Below are 21,251 nucleotides of genomic sequence, written 5' to 3' on the forward strand. Positions count from 1 at the left end.
ACTTAGAAACAAAAGACAGATTATATCTAAAGAATCAACACTAGATTGAAGTTAATATTCTTCAGATTTCTTAGATGAGTTTTGATCTTTTTAAAGATTAAGATAATTAGATTGAACTTATCTTTCAAGAAGATAGAAGCCAAGAGGGTAAAATTCTTCAGCTGATTGAAAGAACAAATTTATCTACAAAGCAACTCAGTGAAATCACTGTTCAAAACTAAAAATAAATTAAATGCCCTGACCAACCCTGAAGGCCATTCTCCTAACTCACAGATCATTCTTACCAAAGGATAAAGTTTATGTAAAAGTAAGTGAAACTTAGGAAGAGAAGTGAGACGCAAGAGACAAATAGTAGAGAAGCAACAATATATACATACATATATATATGTTATATTTGATTTGCTTAGTATGAAACAAATATTCTTTATTGTAAAAAAAAAAAGTAAACAGGAATCAAGAGTTTGGCCTAGTGGTTAAAGCGCTTGCCTAGCATGCACAAAGACCTGGATTCGATTCCTCGGCACCACGTACATAGAAAAAAAGCTGGAAGTGGTGCAGTGGCTCAAGGGTAGAGCTCTAGCCTTGAGAGAAGTCCAAGGACAGTGCTCAGGACCTGAGTTCAACCCGACAACTAGCAAAAAATATAAACTGTAGGGATACAGTCACACTTAACCACCCAGTTACACACACACACACACACACACACACACACACACACACACATGTAATCCAAGTGTGTAACATGTATGAAGTCCTGTGTTCAATTCCTTGATACTACATACATAGAAAAGGCCGGAAGTGGTGCTGAGGCTCAAGTGGTAGAGCTCTAGCCTTGAGAAAGCCCAAGGACAGTGCTCAGGCCCTGAGATCAAGCCCCAGGACTGGCAAAAATTGTGGTAAGTATGATGCAGAAGGCATTTCTGGGAGAGAAACAGCTTTAACAAAGTATGTGCATATTTTCAGTTTTGACAGTTTTGCCAAGTGGTACTTCATAGCATTGCTACCAACTTGCATTCCCATCAACAAAAAAATGAGTGGCTGTTTTCCCATTGTTTATCCAGAGAGAATGCTGTAAAAGTGTGATTCTTAACAATATTCTAGGTAATACTGTGTTGCCTTAACTTACATTGCTGCTACTGTGAGAATAATCACCCTTTAAATGTATTTCTGAAAGCTATTTGTACAGCCATTTCTGTGAATTGTATTTTCACATCCTTTGCCATTTTCTTCTTTGGAGGCAATGGCTTTTTTTTCTTCCTTAGTATAATTCTTTTCTTTGGAGGAGATTAGTCTTTCGTGTATGGTAGGAGTTCTCACATTTTTTTTTGCCATGCAAACATTTTTATGCTTTTGAAGTTATTAATCTTTTGTGAGTTCTTAAGTTTGAGGCATCATTAGAAAGATTTCCTTCCAAGTTTGTGGCATAATACATAGAAATAATTAGGAAGGAACATTTGTAATAATTTACTCAAGTGTTTTTGTGGGTTCTCCACATTTAACACAGTTTGATTTTCCTGGCCTGATGTGTAAGGCATTCCTTCAGCTGTGACAGGCTCCCTGGGACCCAGCTGGCTAGCTCGCTGTCCCCACAGACATGGACTGCAGCTCCCAGAGCCTAGAGGCCTCCCCATGTTAACAAGCCTGTTTCTTCACATTCTGTTCTGTTTCACTGACCTGCCTCTCTTGTTCATGAATCTGTGCTAGTTTGATTCAATTATCACAACTATTTAACTGATTTTAATTTTAGGGTAGTTACCTTCCCATTACTTTCCTGCTTTTCAAATTATTAATCTAATTTGTTTACTTTCCCATATAAATTAAAAGAACATAAAGTTTTGTCTACATTGTGACATTGTCAGTTAAGGAAAACACATTTTTCCAGCTGGGAGTTTGACCTAGAGGTAGAGTGCTTGCTTGGCATGTATGAAGACCCAGGTTCAATTCCTTGGTACCACATACATAGAAAAAGCCAGAAGTGGGGCTGTAACTTAAGTGGTAGAGCTCTAGCCTTGAGAAAGCCCAAGGAGAGTGCTCAGGCCCTGAGTTCAAGCCCCAGGATTGGCAAAAAAAAAAATCCACCACATTTTTCACAAGGATAGGTGGAATCATTTAGAAGATTGAACTATGTACAAAGTCACAAAAGGACCTTCAAGAATCAGAGAATGTCTGTCTTATGTGTCATACTGTCTGAATTTTTTTTTTCTTGGGTGGGTCATAGGGCTTGAACTTGGCCTGGGTATTGTCCCTGAGCTCTTCAGCTCAAGGCTACTGCCCTACCCTTGAAACCAAGCCCCACTTCCCACTTCCTAGAGGTTAATTGGAGATAAGAGTCTCAGGTCCTTTTGTGCTCAGGCTGGCTTTGAACTGTGATCCTTAGATCTCAGCCTCCTGAGTAACTAGGATTATTTATAGGTGTGAGCCACCGAGCCCAGCTGAAATTTTTTAAATAAAAAACCATGAGCTACAATACTTTTGATTTTCATCCACTTAGAAATCTAGCAACACCTTGGAGTTCTGCCTAGATCAAGGGGGAATCGTTACAGACAGGACAAGACATGGAGAACTGGTTTTAGGAGCAGAGAAGTCAGGGAAGCTTTCTAGCTCAGCGAACAAGGCTGACATTACACTGGTAGTGAAGCCACATACACAGTTCAACCCCCTGACATACAAGTCCTGTGACAGGAAAGCCGAGTCCAGCAGTGTGATAGAGCCAGACCCAGATGTGCTGAGCCACAGACACAGAGGGAGGTTCAGCCGTGCGTTCACACCTTTGCCAGAAGAGTGAGGCCCGCGTGGAGAGTACTGCCCTTGTTCTCGCTGGGGCCAACAGTGCTGGAGGTCCTGTCCAATGTGCCTCCAGTTCTGAGGGGGAGAAAACCCTTGAGGTTGACCCTGCTGTCCATGTAGCATGCTAGGCATCTGAAAACATGTTTCCCTCATAAAGGAGTTCAGAAAATATTGCTAAATAAGAACCAATGAACTGAAGATAATAGCCTGCCACAATATAATTAACACCTACTTAAATAGAAAAATCACAAAATTAACATCTGATATTGATATGGTATGAAGAAAATGACGAAAGATTATTGACAAACTTAAGCACAAGCAAGGAGCAGCCTTCTGCGGCTTGAGGGATCCACTGACCATGCTCACACAGGGAAAGATGGACAATCAGGAAGATGGAGCATCTGCCCCAATTGCTCCCAAACCTCACGGCTTGCCACTTTGCCACAAATGCTGATGGCTCTGTCTAGCTAGAAGATATTAATTACCGAGTAACAAATCAGAACTTGCGGATGGAGAATCAAATTATTTGGTGGAATAACCTTATTTTAAATTTCTGTCAAAATGCTAACAAGACAGCTAAAGGTCAGTTGAAGCAGATCTGGAATTTATGCACACTTAACCTTTATTATCCAGAAATTGTATGTTCATCGCAGGAGCAGGCAGTGAGTGATACTTTCAGGTGTAATAAAAAAGAAGGTCTCGTGTTCTATAGCTTTAAACATCCCAACTATCCATCATTTGCCACAGAGTTAAAGGAATTTCTTAAAACTTAAAAAATTTTTTTTTACCCAGAGCAAGATTTATACAGCAATTCATCCATAAATTACTTCCTTTATTTGTAATTTCTGTACACTACCAAAATAATATAATATGACCAAAAGTAAAGGAGGAATGATTGTATTTTGGGATAGCAAATGTTCAAAAAATAAGAAGCAAAAAATATATTTTTTATAGACCTGAAAAATACAGATGAGTTTTAGGAATGGAGACAATGAGAAATCCACTATTTGTAGATTTTACCACTGGTATTAGTTGTAAAATATCGCATTATTGTACAAAGATTGTCCCTGAATTAGGTAAAGTAATTCCTGCCTTTTTGTTTTGTTTTGGTGGTGGGACTGAGGTGTGAACTCAGGGCTCTGTCCTTGCTGGGCTGTCCCTCTACCACCGGATCCTCATATAACTGGTGAATTCTAGAACAGGGCAGTCTGGGTCCTCTCCTGAGCCACAATCTGCTTCCTTGGGCTTCCTGTCCTTGCTGAGACCATAACTGGCTACGGCCTCTGACTCACCTCCATGGAGAAGTCTCCCAGACCTTCCTGCCCCAGACGGCCTGGAACTATGAGCCCCCATCTCAGCCTCTCATATAACTTGGGATAAGAGGAAGGTGTCACTACTGAAAATAGGTCTTGCAAACTTTTCCCCAGGCTGGCTTTAGACTGTCGTCCTCCAATTTTAAACCTACAAAGTATCTAGATGACAGGTTTCAGCCATTGACACTCGTTCACAATTTTAATATGCTCAACCAAATGAGAGTTAAACAGATGAGGACTGCTGGCTTGAGTCAGATGATGTGGCTCATGTGGGTGTAGCAGCATGTCTCTCTCACATCGGCATATACTTTACTCCGGATATATTTTATAGAGATGGGCTGTAATTTATTAAAGTTCTTTATACTTTGAATTTCTTCAAATTAGGAATGTAAACAACAACAAAATACTGGTTAGCTGTGATAGAGACGGATTGGACCCTAGGGAGTGAAGGGGAGGCAATGGGCAGCAAAGAAAGAGACAGTGACTAGAGGAGTAGAGGCTAATTCTTTGGACTGATTGCTTCAATATTAAGTCTACTGAAAGGACGAATCAATGACACTCTCTCTCTGAGAACAACATCCTGCAGGAAGGATGGAATAAGACAGCATGTGCTACATGCCATGACATTAAGTCCTTCTCTACTTCCTGTAGCAAAAATACTATTGAAATGAGTAAATGCCAAAGAGATGTGCACACCAAGGTTCCTCCCAGCTCCTCCGCCAGCATCTGCGCTTTGATCTCCTCACCTGGAAGACAACGCTGAGGGCTGCCAGGAGGTGGTGTTTATGAAAGCTGAGAAGCGCACCTGGACCATAGGAGAACGCCAGGGACGGAGAGCCAAGCACCACCCAGTTTCCTGCTCCGGACTGTAACTATCAGAGTAGTTCTCCATGTTTACCATATTCTTCAGATTTTACTGGGTGGAGAATAAAAAGTTTTATTTGGGGATGGCATCATTATAAAAATAATGCCAGTACTCCTGTTCTTAGGTTAAAAACCATTTGCGAATGGCACAAAATGAAGAGATGACAGGGTACAGTGGGAATATGCCAACCATAGCCAGGGACTGGAGACCCTGGCACAGCTCAGAATTCCTTAATAGCACATGATGATATCACACTGTTTAGTTTCAATAGGATGACAATAATTCGAGGGAGTAAGAACATGACCTGAAAACATTTTCATCTTTATCATAAATAACATTGTGTTTTCTCTTTCTTTCTTTCCTTCTTTCTTTCTTTCTTTCTTTCTTTCTTTCTTTCTTTCTTTCTTCCTTCCTTCCTTCCTTCCTTCCTTCCTTCCTTCCTTTCTTCTTGGTTGGTTGTGGAGCTTGAACCCTGGGTGGGCCGGGGTGCTGTCCCTGAGCTCTTCAGCTCAAGGCTACCGCCTAACCCCTGGATCCACAGCACCACTCTGGGTTTTCTAGTGGTTAATTGGAGATAAGAGTCTCATGGACTTTTGTGCCCAGGCTAGCTTGGCACCATGATCCTCATATCTCAGCCTCCTGAGCAGCTAGGATTACAGGAGTGAGCCACCATGCCTGGCTGAACACTGTATTTTCTTAAATGTGTTTTTGAGTACCAGTGTTCAGCACCCTGTGTCTTTATATATAAGTTTATCTGATTTGGGGATGGGAAGGGGAATCACAGAAACGATGAGAGCAAGGAAAAAGGGTGAACCAATGCAACAGTGATATTCACCAGACACTGCACATCATAAACTTGACAACTTGGGAGAAGGAGAGTGCGGGGGGAGGAAGTGGGACAAAACTATAACCTCTCAGTACATCACCGCACAATAAAAATTAATAAAGAAGACTGCGTTAATGAGTTGACTTACACCTGTATACAAACTGAAGAGATAATAATAAATAAAATGTATAGATATTATATTAATTAAGCCATTTGCCAAGTTTTAAATGGAAACGGACCCGTTGAGTGGAACTGAGGCAGGGTACAATAGGAATAGCAGACACAAAGAGCAGAGACCAGGAATTCATAAAAACAAACAAACGAACAAACTGAAACCACTGTGTTTCCCTATAACCTGGTCCTTTTCTTCCTGAGCAGCGCAGTGATGGCCTCCCGCTCCCCTGACTTTGTCCTGGCTTCTCTTGATCACTGTGCCTCGGTTTCACCTTCACATGGTCCGTTCACCCCTTTTGATGGGCACAAGTCAGAATTATGTGTTGCAGAATTAACTTTCCTAAAACATCATATCTCTGGGCTACACTAATACTGTCAGCAAAATTAGATTAAGCCGGGTGGCTTGAACAATCAAGCACTTAGCAGAGGAAATGCTCTGGCCAACCCCCGTTTACCTGGTGTAAACCCTTCTCATGTCAGAGCTTCTGTTCACCTGGCTGCACCCATGTCTGGGTATGTCCTGTCCTGCCCTTTGTTTGCTTTGCTAACACACTTTGTCAAATGCTCTCTCCACCACTGAGACTGTTCTTATGAGAATGTCAGAAACCCAGTACCCCAAACGCTCTTCCTTTTGGGGACTTCCTTGACCCATCTGGATCCTGTTGAAATGACCTTTGCTTTCAGAGTTAAACCTTGTCCCAGGCACCCAACTTTATTATTATTATTATTATTATTATTATTATTTTAATATCAACCACACCAATGACATTAAAGTTATTCTGATATTTTAACATTGTCTACCAATGACACATTGAAAAACCAAATCAGTACAGTAGGTTATAATTTGGGAAACAAGCACCTTTAAGTCATAATCTTTGAAGAATATTGCTGTGCATTCTTCTTGTGCCTTTAGGAAAACAGAACATCTTAACCTGTATTTCCTCAAAAGCCATTAAGTTGCAGCACTGAAGGAAAGCATGGTTCCCAGTGAAGATCCAGAGTTCTTTGCTTTTCTCTTCAGTGCCTCCATTTCCCTCAAAACAAACCCTTTTCACATCACCTATTCCCTCTATTTTGGGGCTCTCTTGACCATGCTCAATGTTTTTGATTATTAATTTTTCATGGACCTTATGTAAGTCCAGCTGTGCCGCATGTTCCGGCTGGGAGAAGCTAGCTAAGGTCCCATGTGCACACTCTGTGAGCATGGGCGGTGTGCTCACCTTTGCTAGCTAACTTCACCTTCCTTGTTTGGGTGCTAATTAGACTCTGCAGAATAAATAGATGATTCTGCCTCAAGTCAAGAGGAAGTAAAGTGCTCAGAGGTATGTAGTTCTGAAGTGCCCATTCCGTTGTCTATTAGTACGGCTAGCTAGCACACTCACAAAATACTTCACATGTAATTTGTAGTATAACAGACTTAAATTTCACATTTTATGGTTTGATGACATCTAATTGTGTTCCAGGCATCCTCAGGCCCCACAGAATTGCCTTTGCCCTGCTCTGTCAGCCTGCCTTGCCTCCTCTAGGGAGAATGCATGAGCTCATGGTACAGAGGTTACCTTGCATGCATAAACAACTCAGCCACAGATTCTCAGACCCAACCCAATCTTCTCCTTACCTGCTCATTTTCTAAAATTCCCCTGGCCCACATTGCTCAGCTAGCCTTCACTGGCAGGGAGCTTCAGGCTATGACCCACTATCAATCTACCCATGTCTGAAATTCCAGCTGCACCAGGCTTTTTCCTCTGTGTGGAATACATCCTTAAATTTGGTGTTCTTGGAGGATTTTCTCTTTTTTTGCTTATCTTTTTATTCTTAATGAAATCTTATAAAAAGCTATAGCTTTCACACAAAACAGCATGTAGTTTATTATACAGATCATGGAGCCTAAGTCCAAATACAGTCCCTGCCACAAATAAGTTACATGACCTTGCCAAGTAGCATCAGATTCCTCAGTAAAGCGGGGACACTAGCTGCACATACTTCAACCATCTGTGGTAAATAATAGGCTAATCCATGTAGCCGTCTAGAACACTGCCCAGGACATGCTAATCGCTGTTGCCACTTTACTTTAATAACATTACACACATCATGAGTCTGTAAGTAATTATTTAAATGTGTACTCAAATAATTACCTATCCTTCAATATGGATTAAGTAGCTCCTTGTTTTTCTAGGAAGAATCAGGGAGATGTGTGTCCCAGACATGAAGAGGATGCAGGACAGCGAGAGCATGCTCCACGGGTCACCACTGCAGTCATGGTAAAAGCTGCACACGTGTTTACACATGTTCACAAGTGCATGTTGTAGATGGAGAAAGAATGGAGCAAAGTCCTGAGATGCCTGAGCATGTTTCCAGAGGACACAGGTGGGTGACTACTTTCATCCTTAAGAGTACAGGGTAAGGGTGTAATAGAGGTAAACACTCTTAGTTAGGGACAGGGTGGCACATTGCTGAGTCTCCATTGCCCACAGAGGCTGAGCTTTAGAGTCAGCTGGTAGCCAATAAGTAATAGTCATCGGATTTTACCCACAGAAAGAGAGCAAAGAGCCAGCCCAGTCCTGTTGGCTTCAGTGACAAGAGGATAGAGGTCTCTACTCCAGAGCCATGGCATTTCCAAACTGAAAGCTATGGAGGGAAGAGAATACAACACAAAGCTGATTCTTCACACTCCACCGTGGAGAGAAGGCCAAGCAGGAAGGAGAGAATGGAACAAGGAAGTGAAGGGACAGGACAGGCTAGGTCCTGAGTCATCCTTCTTTCTTCTCCCACGACATTCCAGATTCCCAGAGTGAAAATGGAGTTTCCAGAACAACAGGTAAACAGCCATAGACAAATGAGAATGTTTCCATGATTTACGTACGTTGTTCATTCCTATCATCAGCACAGCACACAAAAGCCGGCACAGGCTCGTTTCCAGTTCACCTCTCAATAGACCTGTCTTTGATTTGTCACTGACACAGTATTCCATATGGCACAAGGATAGATGGTGGATGGATGCAACAATGAGTGAATGAATACCTTTGGTCTTAGTTAAATTCCTTTAGATCATAGTATCTTCTGGTCCTCTGTGATTTCTAGAAATCTCCACAAAATATGTCAAGCAAGTACTGGCTTCAGACCTCCTAGGTTTAGTCATGTGGGATAACAAGTCATTTTGTGTGCCTTTACAGCCTTCATTTCCATCTCCTGTTGATTCACAAGTGAGTCCGGGAATTCCATTTGGGGTAAAATGACTGGCCCAAAGGCAGAAAGTGATTGAACTGCTCACCACTCATCAATCCTAACTTACTTAGGCTCATTGTTCTTTTCTCAGCTGAAAAGAAATTTGGATTTCATTTTGTTTCTTCAACTTGCAGTTCATGAAATGTGCCAGACAAGGCGCCGCATGTGACGTGTATTAGACGCTGCACTGTTCCTGGCTCTGCGCTGTCACTCACGGGGTGCCAGTGGCAGCTTCTAGAGCACCATGCCTATTAGATTCGGAACAGTTTATAATCATGGTCTGACTCTTTCTTACAGCCTGGAATGAAGGGAAACAAGAATGCTCAGAAATTGTAAGAATCTTTGTGCTGTGATCTAGTGCACTGTGAGAATGTTGGCTAATCTTCTGCTAGAGGAGGAATGCATTTCTCATGTAAACATGTGTGCGGGGGTCTTGGCTGGCACGAAATCCCTGATGGTGCCACTCGGTGGCCCAGGTCATAGGATCCCAGACTTAGCTTTACACAAGTTGTGCTCATTATTAATTCAATTATGCATCATAGAAGAACAAGATTTTATCTCCTTCACCTTAGGGAAGCAAAAAGAACTGAATGTAGATGAATGACACGAGTAAAAAGTTTTCCTTGCTTAACTTACTGGAATTAATTTTCCCTCCAGTCACACAATTATTTTGATTTCTATCACTGACATGATTCTTGTTTTTCTTTCAACTTCTCTTATTCACAATCACTTGCCTCTTGGCCCTCGTCCCTCCCATTTCCTCAGGACAGTTCTGGAGTCGACTCCCCTCTCCATTGCAGAATAGCTGCCAAAACTACAAGCCTCATAACATTCCAAAGTGGAAAAAGGGAACACATTTTTCCTTTTGCCTCTCCTCAGAAAGCAAGGAACCTTTGTCTCTTCCATTCTTAGAGTTGAGTCCAAAGTTCCTTCCTAACCAGTGCAGTGCAAATCTTTCCCACGTGAGAATGTGCTCAACGCCACTGCCCTGCGTTATGGTCAGAGGATAAAGGCGCCAGCGGCTATCACCATTCCCACTGTGGTCAACAGAGTCCCTACTGGACTCAGGAGCTAGTGATCCACCCCTGGTGGATCACCTCACAGAATCTGCCTTAAAACAACACTAATTATTTATCTTAAAACCCAAGAAGGCAGAAATCCAAAATGAATTTGATAGGCAAAGATCAAGGTTTCGGCAAGGTCATGCTGCTTGTGGAGTCCTGAGCAGGGGAACCTATCTTCCTTGCCTTTGGTCCCCTCAGGAGGCCACCAACCATTCTTGTCTCAAATCCCTTCCGTGGAGGGGCAAAGCCTTGCCCTCTGCAGGTACGGTCACACAGATTTTGTCTTTGGATTCATACTGAATCCCCTTCTTGTGTAATCCAAGATCCTGTATCTCAGACTCTCCAGTCACTCTCGTACAGTCCTTTGGCTCTGAAAGTTCTAGAGATGAGGACACAGACATCTTCAGGATGTCAAGTTGCTGTCAAATGACATGCTTAATTAATTTATAAGAGAATCGTGATATCACTTCAAAAGCAAGACTTGAAATTGGAGGGACTACCTGGGTGTAGGAAAGGTAATTGAGACCATCGCGATTGTGGGCATGGTCAGCAAAGCGATGCATGTATCTTCTATTATGGGAGTCATTTTCAATCATTTAAGTGACATACAAAAATAAGAGAATTTTCGTCAGCTAATTAAACTTACAATGTTTGCAGAGCCAGTTTTCCTCAGCGATGGCAGAAAGCAGAGGTGAGTGGGAGGGGGGAGGCAGGCCCCAGGGGATAGGAGTGTCGTCCCCTCTCTCCCCAGGCCATGTGTCTACTATAAGGAAAGGCAGTGTCAGCATGCACTGGACCCTGACCTCTCCTTCCTGTTAATGGAAATGCAGAGAAAGCAAAATGCCCCTCCCGAGGGTGTGAGTCAGGATCCAGCCCCGGGCTCACCAGACACCTGGACAGCTCCCGTTATTTTGCCATAGCTGCTTCTAAGCTACCAGACATGGCCTTACAAAAAAGGAAGTCAAGTGATACCGAGATTTATGAGTCTGTGAAGTTTAGATTTAGAACCCACAGTAAATGATCTTATAAGACACATCGAAATGTGCTTATCATTTAACTATAATGACTATTGTTAATATTTTTCTCCAACTTATGCCATGGCTGACTACCTGGCAGGGACAAGGAAACTTGTCAAGGAAACTCTCGATGAAATACTTCTTCCCTTTATTGGGGTTTAGTACCCAAGGATCTCCATTACCCTCTGGGGTGTAGCAGGTGGTCCACTGGGCATGACCACTGTGTGTGGTGTGGTCCCAGGCTCTCTCCCCTCACGCCCCTTGGTGTGAGGCAGCAGGATGGGTGAGCTTGGCTGCAAATGAAGAGAAAGCTGATGGAGGTAGCAGGACCGTGGTTCCCAGACGCCATCCAAGAAGGGGCCTAGCCTCCATCTCTGAGGCCTGATTCTGGCTCAGCTGCAATTAAAGGGCTTTGTCCAGGCATTTGGTCTTTTGCATACCTCTCTTAAGGCTGTGTACGTGACTCGATTGAACCCCCCGCAGTTTCGCGGGTCTCGCAGCAGCTCAAGTCTCGCGCGCTTTCCTGCACCTGTCCTGCCCAGTACCTGAAAGCCCACCCAGACCCTTAGTGGTAGCACAGGGGCCCTCTTCCTATTGGCTAGCTTCCCGGTGCCCACCTTCTCCTACCCTAACAGTATATAACTAATTGTGTGACGCAATAAAGGAGAGAGCATCGGAGAGCATCAGAGAGAACGAGAGATCAGCAGAGAGATCTGATGCGCTTCCATGGTTAACACTGCTTCTGACTCAGCGTGGTTTTATTCTTCCCCGGTGATTGGGGGAGGGCTGGGTCTTCGACACTTACCATCTCGCTCGGCTCCCGGGGGACTACAGGCTGGCCCTGTGTGTCCCTCCCCGTTCCTGTGTTGCTGCCCCAGAGAGGAGCAACACCAGGCTCTCTCCCCTCACGCCCCTTGGTGTGAGGCAGCAGGATGGGTGAGCTTGGCTGCAAATGAAGAGAAAGCTGATGGAGGTAGCAGGACCGTGGTTCCCAGACGCCATCCAAGGAGGGCTACTGACCTTCCGAAACACCTGCACCCAGTGTGCAGAAAGAGGAAATAGACTTTTCTCTCTGTGTGGGGTGGGGTTGCACCATGCCAGGCTCCCCTGGGCACCTCTTCCTCTCCTCCCTTCATCATCTCCTGACTGTCTCGGAAGGTCAGGAAGGAACATCATGAAGTTTTTGTTGGCACAGATTTCCTTATAACTGACATGACGCTTCTCGGGGAGACCCAGGCAGGGCCCTTTCTCATTGTGGGGTTTGCTTACTATGTCCTAGAAAGACCGAACAGAAGGAAGAACTCGGGATCACACTGTAAAGCACCCTATTATTATTTTTCTATTCATCAGAGGCTAAATAATATACATGGATAATGATTTGGACGAAGGGAATAGAAATGAATTCTGGAAATTCAGCTGAGATTTTGAAAGTGATTTTGAAGAGTGAAATTTTCCCAGATTTTAGTCTGTATTTTCAATTTACTTGCATCATTAAATAGAGCACAATTTTCAGCATAATGAACGTGATATTGTACAGAAATTAGATCTATTCGGTACTAAAAGATGAAAAAAAGCAAGAGCAGTCAGATGAACCTTGAAAAGAAAATTTCTGCAATCGTCAGATAAATGCAGAATGCCTGCAAGCAGAACTCGTATGAAATAAATAGATGCCACCCGAATCATACTCTTTTTCCAGCCCTGATAAAAAACAAATTTCTCATTCTCCAATTACGTGCATTTCCATCCAGACCCACTGAACTGCCAAGGAGCTGCAGGCACCTTTCTGACATTCATGCTGGAGCTGCTGTGTGGAAGGGGAGTGGGGCTGTGGATACAGGGTGACCCTGCTTCCCCCCCCCCCAGCTTGTATGGGCATGTCTACATTGTCCACATATGATGCACAGTACCCCACCTGCCCCCGGCCCTTCAGCATGGGTGCAATCCCAGCAGGTCACCTGACGAGAAAGGCTTTGAGAAGAGGGATACAAATCCAGTGATGACATCTCTGTACAAGCCTGACCGCAGCCATGCAAACGCCTCTTATTTAGCTACTCAGCCACCATTTCCTGGGTGTTCCCTTGTGTCAAACCTGATATTCTTGGTACAAGAGAGGCCTACCTTCCTTAAGGAACAAGTGGTGAATGCATACCAGTGCAATAGGTTATCGAAGGAGTGGGGTTCTTCTGGGAAACATGGAAGGAGACCCTGAGGGACAGGCTGCCACCAATGTACCCATTAAGGCCATCTCACAGGAGTGCTGGCAGGGTCAGGTCAATTCATAGCATTGTTGTTTATGTTTCCTTTCTAACCTGGCTTTCATCAAGTCATGCATTTTCTTGCCTTTAATAATTGCAAACACAGTCTTGCTACAAAACTGTTCTATCAGAGCAATGTAATAATTAGAAAGGTCACATATATTCAATAGTAATAGTAATTATAATATTAAATGACCTGTAACTAGCTGTGAAAAGGAATGAGTGTTGCGGCTTAGGTGAGAATGAACTGTACTTCAATTCTTAGTCAGAAAATACAGGAGGAAGAAAGACTGAGTTGACTGTTGTCTGAATGAAAGGATATAGGCTAGATAAGTAATTTCTCCCTCTGGCTTCTAATTTCTAGATTCTTTTTTTTTTTTTTTTTGTGCCAGTCCTGGGCTTGGGCTCAGGGCCTGAGCACTGTCCTTGGGTTTTCTCAAGGCTAGAGCTCTACCACTTGAGCCTCAGCACCACTTCCGGCTTTTTTCTATGTATGTGGTACCAAGGAATCGAACCCGGGTCTTCATGCATGCTAGGCAAGCACTTTAACCACTAGGCCAAACTCCCGGCCCCTAATTTCTAGATTCTTATGCAATGTTTTCCATGACATAAACCTTTATTTGTTCCTGCTTAATAGAATAGTACTTTGAAAATTGATTTTTTTTTCTGCTATATCCATCTGAATTTGCCAAACCAAGGTCCAGCTCTTAACTTGCCCCTTTGCAGGTAAGTGTTAGGGCAGACTTAGGCTGGCTCCTTTATACATGCCTCTGGCTTCCTTCCAAATTCAAGAGAGATGAAAACCTCAGAACCCTTCACCAAAGCCTCACTCTTGGAAATAAATCCTAACCAAACTGCTTGTGAATGCTCACTGCCAACCCATATTTTACCTTTCAGAGCCTCAAACTAAGTGTCCAACAGAGACCTGCTGGGAGGGTGAAATCGATGTGTTAACTGTTCATTTACTAGAAAATTGGACCTAAATTCACTTTAATTCCTCAGGACATAAAGGTAAAAAATAAGGAAAATAATTTTTACAAAAACTATCAAGAATGGTGCCCCCCCGGAAGGGGCCACCTGCAAAAATTGTTCCCTTCTGTTCTTGTTAGGCTGAAAATCTCAAAGAGTAGAAGCCCGGAATTACTTAAGCCAATTCAATGTCAATTTATTATAAGTGAATCATGGTCCAGGACAAATCTGAGAAAATTTCATTATTCCTAAATTTCGGACCTGCCTCACAGATTTCTTAAATGTTGAATACCGTGAGGAAAATGGCAAATAATCCACAGAAGTGTAGGTTCAGCACCACAGTTAATTCCATTACATATAATAATGGTTGAGTCACTGGAGCAGGTAATTAAAATTGGCATGTCGCCCACTTGGCTGGATTCTGGCATTTTCTGGGACACTGGAGGAGAGGTGGCTTCCTTGCTAGAATCAAGGCCCCGGTTTTCTCAGCATGGCCCCAAGGCTGCGCAGCTGGCTCAGTCAGTACTGCTTTAGCGAGGACACTGCTTTTACCTCACTGAGGACATCAGAGCCATCACCAACAAGAGAATGGATGTGAACTGGTGCACATTCTCCTGTGGGCCTGTAATCTCCTCTGCAATGATTATACAACCTGCTTATTTGTGGCTGTCTCCACTGCAATTCTCTAGTACAACAGGGACTGAAGCCACCTTGGGTTATCACTAAATTTCCAATTCAAAATACAGTGCCAAACACATAGTAGGAACTTACAAAGAGTCATGGAAATTTGAGATGAATCAGTGAGTGTCTGTCCACGTCCTTCTTCAAGCCTTTTGAGTTCATTTTCCTTCCAGTACTTCCCAACTAGATTATCCAGCTGAGGAATCAGAAGTGTGAATGGTTCTGAAGAGCACCAAAAAGCCATCAAACAGGTAAGTGGTAGTTGGTTATATGGAAGAATTATTAAATAAGTATGTCTGAGCCAGGCCCTAGTGGACTCATGCCTATAGCCCTGGCTGCTCAGAAGGCTGAGATAGAAGGAAGTAGTTGGAAGTCTGTGAGACTCTTATCTCCAATTAGCTACCCAAAAGCCAAATGTAGAGAGGTGGCTCAAGTGGCAAAGAGCCAGCCTTGAGTGAAAAAGCCAAATGACAGCTCTAGGTCCTTGTTCAAGCCCCAGTATTGGCATACACACATAAAAAAGTATAATTTCTAGAGTTCTTCATTCAATAAGAATTTTAAGGGCCTTGAGTTGTCCTTGAGTTCAAGCTCCAGTATTGGCATGCACACACACACACACACACACACACACACACACACACACACACAGAGACAAAATGTAATTTCTTGCATGAAGAACTTGGATATTTTGATTCTACACCAGGTTCAAAACTCCAGTACCACCAAGAGAACCGATTCTGTGGCATGATATGATGACACCATGATAAAAGGCAGGTTGAGGTCTGCTGTGTCATAGAAGTGGTCCTTAGCTCAGAATGACAGGGAAGCACATGCCTTGAGAAAGCAAAGCTCATCCCTGCAGACAGAGCTAGGCGAGCAGGCGAGGCACTCAGGCTAGGTAGGGGTTCAGGGGAGGGGCCAAGGCAGACTGAGCTTCAAAGTTATCCTCAAGGACAGAGAAAACTATAACCAGTGGGCTGAGAAGGCTAGTCTAATTTTTTAGAATAAACAGGTTGTTGTGTCAGCTATGGACCAAAGAGAGAAACTTAGATTGAGTCCAACGTCTACCACCAAGTGAATGCTAAATTAGAAATGAGGACTGAGCACAACAAGGATGGTAGGAGGCAGATATATTAGGGTGCTACTGAGGGAATGGAAGTTAGAGACTGAAATCAGTGATGGAAACACGAGGAAAGAGCAGTGCTGTGGGATGAAGGTCACTCCTCACCTCTCCCCTGGGGGCCACGTGGCTGGTGGTGTCCCTTCTACGGGCTGTGTGAGGAGCTCTGTGGTGTGGCTGGGTGCAGGCCATGACCTTCTTCCCTGGGCACCTGAGTTGGGAAGTAGCTACTGTATACCACCCAGAGAGTGGAGGGGCTCAGGGGATGGTGAGTGTGTGGGCTCTGAACCCACTGGGAGAATATAGGCTTAGGTGAAAGAAGCCAGGAAGTGCTTGCAGCAAGAAAGACAGGCCTGCGATGTCTTTGGGTCATTTCCAGGTGCACAGGAGCAAGATCTTGAATCAGATCTGGATGCCATGGAGAGCAGGGACACAGGAGGGGGCCACAGGCGTGGGTGACAGCAACAGGGCTTTGGAGGAGACCATGAGCGTTAATTGCAGACATTCTGTAGATTGATGATGACAGGTCTGTTAGAGCCACTGGGCAATAAAGAGCAGGCAACAGCTCTTCCCTCCAAATGTGACATTTTTATAACAGTTATAATACTAAGCTTGGACTGCAGAGTATTACTGCTGAGCAATGATGTGAAATGCATGGGAAACAAAATTAGGGGGAAAAAGTCTATCTAGGTGATCTGCCATTCTTCAGTGACTAAAAGTGAAAACATGACAAAATTAAGAAGGATTATGGGAAAGGTGGCTAGTGAATAGATGACTGCAGTGCTGTGGGGGTCTTGGGCACAGGCTAATTATCCTGTGAGTGTCCACCGCTTAAATGGGTTTCGTTCATTTCTACCAATTCACGACCAAATTAATTAAAGTAAAACGAATGTTCCGACTTCAGCTGCCTCTGCTACCACTTGCAGAAGTTGGGGTGGGAAAGGAATATACATCTTTGGCTTGGTTTTTTTCTTAATGAAGGCAGGAAAGAAGGAAGAGAAGTCAAGAACAAGAGCTCCCAGTTCTTCTTCATCATCTTCCTCTTCTTTTTTAAAATTACAATTAGCTCAGAACTCCATATGCCCATTGTAGGAGTTCTCTTTTCCCCGGTACTGACAAGGTGACCTGCATGTTTGCAAAAGGAAGACTTTCACCTTCATAAACCAGCCATACTAATAATCAAAGCTGCTTTAATTAAACCCTGTCACAGCTGGCGTGTGTGCTTGGCAGTCGGCCTTAAGTGTCTACCATTTTCCAAACGTGTTGGTAGAAGCGTGTCCCTTCCACTGCTAACCTTACAGTTTACTGGAGGAATGCCTCTGCAAATAATGTTGTCCCTCTACTAGGACGCTCCTAAGTGTCAGTACATGCTGTGGTCCCCATATCTGTTTAGCGGAGAAGCTAGGGTTTCATTTGCTTTGGAGAGCCTGACTAGTTCCTTCTTCACTGCTTTTCACATAGGCATCCATGTCAATGGGCAGAAAATGAAGTAAACAGGATGGCAGCTTAGTTCCTTACCCTCTGCCAGCCCCTCACACAAGTGGACAGGTAAAAGAACAATGACAGCAAAAGCTATAAACAGAAGCTGCCGTGAAAGGATGTATACAGTTCCCAAGGACCAAGAGGTAGGATGATGAGCTGCTGAGCACCGGACCCCCAAGGCAGCAGGGAATGAGCAGTGGCCACCAACCCACAGACAGGAATGCCAGCAACAGGTGATGACAGCAAAGTGGACAAAACTCAGAGGAAGGAGAATTATACCCGCTCAGTTCATGAAAAGCAAAGGAGACACAGTCAGAAAAGGCTCTTGAATCAAATATTCCCCACTTCTTGCCCTGTACAGTCCTTCATCAGGGAAATATTCTAGGAGTCGAACCAAGACTGAGCTGGCAGCAACATGTCCAGAGGAGAGAAGGAAAGAGCTCATTCAGGAAGAAGAGCAGGGCAGGAAAGCCCTGCATGGATCCAAGATCATTTAAAAAAATGTTAGGAATGGGTGTGGTGGCACAAGTCTGTAATCCTGGCTGCAAAAACTGTAAGAGGAGGATCTTGATTTTCAGAAAGTCCAGAGAAAAAGTTTGAGATTCTATTTGAAAAAATAACTAAAGTAAAAAAGACCTGGATTATGGTTAATCTCGTGTGCTTAATGTATCAGACTTTGTTACCTGGTATATTGTATATCCATTTATTTGTTTATTTGAAATAGGGAAGGGAAAGGGGAAAACAAGATGATTAGGAGGGGATAGGGGAAGGAAAAGGAAACAAAAACATGAGAAAGGGTATCAATGTTCGAGAAGTAATGCACCCACAACCTGACAAATGTAACTGTAATCCCTCTATACATTACCCCAACAATAAGACCAAGGGGAACAAAAGAGACCTGAAGATTGGGCTCTAGTTGCAAAGTGCCTGCCTAGCAAGTGCCAGACCCTAAACTTAAGCCTTAACGCCAAAATATAACCCCCCCAAAGTAAACAAAAATTGATTTGTAAGTGAAATAGAAGATGGGATGGCTCTAGATATGTGAAATTAAAATAGCATCTTGACCAATTCCTCCATTCCAGAAATTATGGGAAATAGAAAAGGATTTTTAAAAATACTAGGTGCATGTTAATGCCTTTATGGATAATAAACTATGCCAAAATAAAAAATAATAATCTGACATTTTAAAAGAAGATACAATAAGTTTTAAAAGATAGAAGATACTTAAAAAATGCCAGAACTATTGTTTCAAAATTGAAAGGACAAGCCTAGCGGCATGGTGGCTCATGCTACAGTCCTAGCTATTCAGGAGGCTGTGACCTGAGGATCAAGGTTCAAAGCCAGTGGGCAATAAAAAGCAATACAAAGCCAAGAGACTCTTATCTCCAATGAATCACTAAAAAAACCAAACAATCACTAGAAAACCAAAGTGGGGCTATGGCTTAAGGGTAGGGCTGTAGCCTTGAGCGAAAAAGCCCAGTGATAGCACCCAAGCCCAGGGTAGGGCGGTAGCCTTGAGCTGGAGAGCTCAGGGACAGTGCCCAGGCCAGAGTTCAAGCTCCATGACCACCCCCCCCAAAATGAAATGACAACACTCACAAAAGAATTTACAATGTAAAAACAAAGTAGGAAAGAAAAAAAGCAAATGCAAATGCATACTATTAGAAGGAACTCAGTGCAGAAAAATAGAGATAATAGTTTATAAAGGAAAAAAGGCAAAACATAGGAAATTTTAAATATCAAAATATACCAGATGTTAGTATCTTACACCTATAATAATCCTAACTACTTAGGTGACTGAGATCTGAGGATCTTGGTTCTAAGATCTGGGCTGAGACGCTTAATCTAAATTCACTAACGCAGGAAGTGAAGCCGTAGCTCCAGTGGAAAAGTGTTTGCTTTGAGAAAACAAAGCAAAACAAAAAATTAGACAAATAGACAAGCAAAAAGCAACTCAGGGACAGTGCCCAAGCCATGAGTTCAAACTCCAGGCCCAGCACAAAAACATTTAATATAAAGAAAAAATAGATTTATCATATGTACATCCCCACAATATGATAGAATAAGCACAAAATGTTACATAATTCAAGAAAACATTCTCAAAAATAAGAAAACACTCAAGGAGCACTATATTCTTATAGAATTTAAAATCAGCACTAGGCAATATTTTAGGTATTTAGGTATTATCTCTGTTAAAAATTAAAGTAAAAGCTGGACAAAACTGTCAATTCATTTATAAGAATAGTCATCAGAATTTTTGACAATAATGTATTCTAAGAAGAACTGAAGAAGCTTTAAATTAAGCCAGATGGAAGGGTGACTTGATCAAGATAAATTGTACTCATAATCTGAGTTGTTGAATTGAAACTCTTTTGTACAATTACTTAAAAGTTTTTTTTTAAGTCAAATCACCAATATCGCTGGCGAGGCTTTGCTGTAAGAATTAGTGGGAAAGACCAAGTATAAGTGTACCTGCTACAGTCATAGACATGCTCCAGAAATGTGATTGACTGGAATAAACAAATGCCATAGACATGCTCCAGAAATGTGATTGACTGGAATAAACAAATGCGATGCATGTCAAGTTGTAAGGTGCAGACTGAATTTGAGTTTCATCTATGTGAGACAAAGAGAGGCAAACAGATTTTAAAAGTGGATGTCTGTAACACAAATAAATCCTTACTAAATAAATGAAGAGAAAATAAAATGATTCATCAGGAATTTTTGAGTGTTATTTTTCTCTTTACTACAAATAATCTTCTGCTTCAAAAATAATGTCTGTTCCCATGTCCCCCTCTGTGTCTGATTCTATTTTAAGCAGGCTTCAATAAAAATCTGCAACAATTACCTGGATACAAAGGTCTAAATACATTTTTAAAAAAGTATTTCTCTATGTTAACTTTTAAAATGAAACAGCGGATGCTTTATAACAAGGGACAAATATAGAAATACTAACACCATTCCTTTTGTAACTCTAGCCTCCTCTTAACAGCTAACATAAACACAAAGAAGGGCTACATAGACCTTTAATATTTGGGTGAGTTTTTAAATGACAGCATCAAAATGACCTACATTATCATCATCAACTCTTAGGACCTATGAAATCTGTGATTGATGTTGTTTAATAACTTTATGTGAGACAAAATATATGCATAGTGAAAATCTGATTACAAACAGATTCCAGAACGTCTTTGTTCTGAACTACAGGGCATATTTCCCACTTGTTCCTATCTATCATCATATATAGACTTTACATATATGATTATATATAAAATAGCTTAATCTTGGATTTTGATTATACTTTGATCTTATTTTATAGTTTATTCAAGTGATGGTCTTTTGGTCCAAGGGAAAATTAATTATGAAGTCATAAAAGGAGAAAACCACTTCTCCTAGCAGTGAATAGTTTTCTAAATGACAATTAAAGTTTTTTGAAAAAAGTATCTTTAGTTGTTTAGGGTGTTTCAGTGTAGC

At 42.4% G+C, this 21,251-nt stretch overlaps 1 protein-coding gene across 1 annotated transcript in view; it reads right to left on the bottom strand.

The window, feature by feature from the left end:
• Pacrg (parkin coregulated) overlaps positions 1 to 4,992 on the bottom strand; it is a 180,579-nt gene extending 175,587 nt beyond the window's left edge. The window contains exons 1-2 of the mRNA XM_090338615.1: positions 4,847 to 4,992; positions 2,769 to 2,862 (exon numbers count right to left, since the gene is read on the bottom strand). Coding sequence (XP_090194741.1) covers positions 2,769 to 2,862; positions 4,847 to 4,992 — 240 coding nt within the window. The remainder of the gene's footprint in view (positions 1 to 2,768; positions 2,863 to 4,846) is intronic.
• Positions 4,993 to 21,251: the final 16,259 nt, after the last annotated feature.

Source organism: Megascapheus bottae, chromosome 8, assembly GCF_031878675.1.
Source record: "Megascapheus bottae isolate mThoBot1 chromosome 8, mThoBot2.hap1, whole genome shotgun sequence".
Taxonomy (NCBI): Eukaryota; Metazoa; Chordata; class Mammalia; order Rodentia; family Geomyidae; genus Megascapheus; species Megascapheus bottae.